General features: G+C 38.5%; 1 protein-coding gene across 4 annotated transcripts in view; it reads right to left on the bottom strand.

Annotated features, from left to right (window-relative positions):
- Positions 1–1,498, bottom strand: part of LOC106457005 (protein couch potato-like) — a 119,020-nt gene extending 117,522 nt beyond the window's left edge. For all 4 annotated transcript variants that reach the window (XR_002610054.1, XR_002610055.1, XM_022382817.1 and 1 more), the window contains exon 1: positions 1,086–1,498. Coding sequence is in view for 2 of the 4 variants with exons in the window: in XM_022382817.1 (XP_022238525.1) it covers positions 1,086–1,160 (75 nt within the window). In the remaining 2 variants the exon portion in view is untranslated. The remainder of the gene's footprint in view (positions 1–1,085) is intronic.
- Between the last annotated feature and the right edge of the window lie 422 nt (positions 1,499–1,920).

Genomic DNA, 1,920 nt, shown 5'->3' with positions numbered 1-1,920 from the left:
AAGTCCGCAGACATACTGCTGTGCCACTGGGGGGGGGGGCAGAATATCTTGAAAAATGTGAAAAAGATAAAGTTTTAAGTAATTTAGAAACTTAAGTCGATACTAAAGTGAACGTTAATTAATTTAGAATAGACTGATATTAAAGTGAAACGTTAGGTCGGTTAGAACGTTAAGTTGACGCTAAATCGAAACGTTAGGTAATTTGGAATAGGCCGATGCTTAAGTTAATATGTGAATAAAAAGAGAAAGTTTTTAAGTAATTTAGAAACTTAAGTTAACGCTAAATCGAAACGTTAGGCAATTTGGAATAGGCCGATGCTTAAGTTAATATGTGAATAAAAAGAGAAAGTTTTTTAGTAATTTAGAAACTTAAGTTAACGCTAAATCGAAACGTTAGGTAATTTGGAATAGGCCGATGCTTAAGTTAATATGTGAATAAAAAAGATAAAGTTTTAAGTAATTTAGAAACTTAAGTTGACGCTAAATCGAAACGTTAAGTATCTTAGAATAGACTGATATTAAAGCGAAACGATAGGTTGGTTAAAATGTTAAGTTGATGCTGATGCGAAAGGTTAAGTCATATAAAAGATAAGATTAACATTAAAGTGAAACTTTATATCAGAATGCTATATTGATAAAACAAGTTGCTTTTTATAGTAGTATAGCAGATGTTTTATAGTTCTGATTACGTCAGATTATTAGTAAGTGAATATATATATATATATATATACACCTTTGATTGAGTTACATCTACGCTAACCACTTTAAAAACTGAGTCCACTCAATGAGTCCCACCACTAACTAGTAAGCTGCTTGTTTCCACTCAACTCCTGAGGCGAATCCAGGTGTGGTTTCGCAGACACCTGGCCATGCTCGAAGCTAAGCCGAAAGAAGTCGCGATAGCTTTAAAAAAAAACTAAGGAGTAGTATTATTTATGGATCCCCTATATCTTGTAATTTTATTATCATTTTCGAACTTAGGGAACGTTAAATACTCGCGAAAAGATATAATAAATATGTTTTTTTCTTTTGTTTTTTGTTTTTAAATCAACTAAATAGTTGTAAAAGAAATGTAAACGTTTTACCTCTTCTTCAGAAGCTGTATTCACTGAGTCCATGCTCTGACTTAACGTTATTGTAGGCTCTGTTGCGGTGGTCATATTGTTTGTGGAACGCGTGCTAACTGTCAGTTGCCCCTAGTAACCGCTGAAACCTAGGGTTCAATAATGCTGGATTTGCGTCGGGCGCGGCCCAGGTGTGGCGGACTAGCGAGCCGATAGGTACAAGGTGGTGATGCCGACCGTGTCGTCGTCAAAACGCCGGGGGTCTCCAACACTGCAGAGCTGTACGAAGGTGCAGTGCACGAGGTGCAATGTGACAGCAAACGAACGAAGGTGTGTAGCCGGTGAGGAAACAAGAAGCTACATGTACATACACACACGTTGAAGTGGAGAGAACGCGCCACGCGTGCAGGTGCCCGCGTGCCTGGTGAGTACAACACTGGGCGCCAAATCTCCGAATGAAAGGCGGCCGTCGATCGGGATCCACTCCTCTTTTGTTAGTCGCCACCTTTTTCCCTATACAATATGACGTCACATGCTAAGGTAGCTCTTTCACCTATTCTCATATCTTCCTCCCCATTCCATGTATACTAGACACACTAGCTACCAGTAATGCGTACAGCTTAGGTGAGTTTCTCTCCCTGCTTATGAAAATCAATACTCGTTCAGTGCTCGGCACTCTATCTTTCAGCCGCTCGCGATGTCTCAATTGTTTCTAGCGTATATCTTATTTTTCAGCTTGTCCCTTATTAAACACTTCTCATTAATCTATAGCTGCGTTGAATAAGTATGAGCCAACATCACATTTTTAATTAGCACCGAAAATTAGAACGACATTTCAAGTTTTTAGCCAGAAATT

This window comes from Limulus polyphemus, unplaced genomic scaffold, assembly GCF_000517525.1.
Source record: "Limulus polyphemus unplaced genomic scaffold, Limulus_polyphemus-2.1.2 Scaffold280, whole genome shotgun sequence".
NCBI lineage: Eukaryota > Metazoa > Arthropoda > Merostomata > Xiphosura > Limulidae > Limulus > Limulus polyphemus.
Note: the sequence above shows the minus strand (reverse complement) of the source record. Positions and strands in the feature narration are given on the sequence as shown.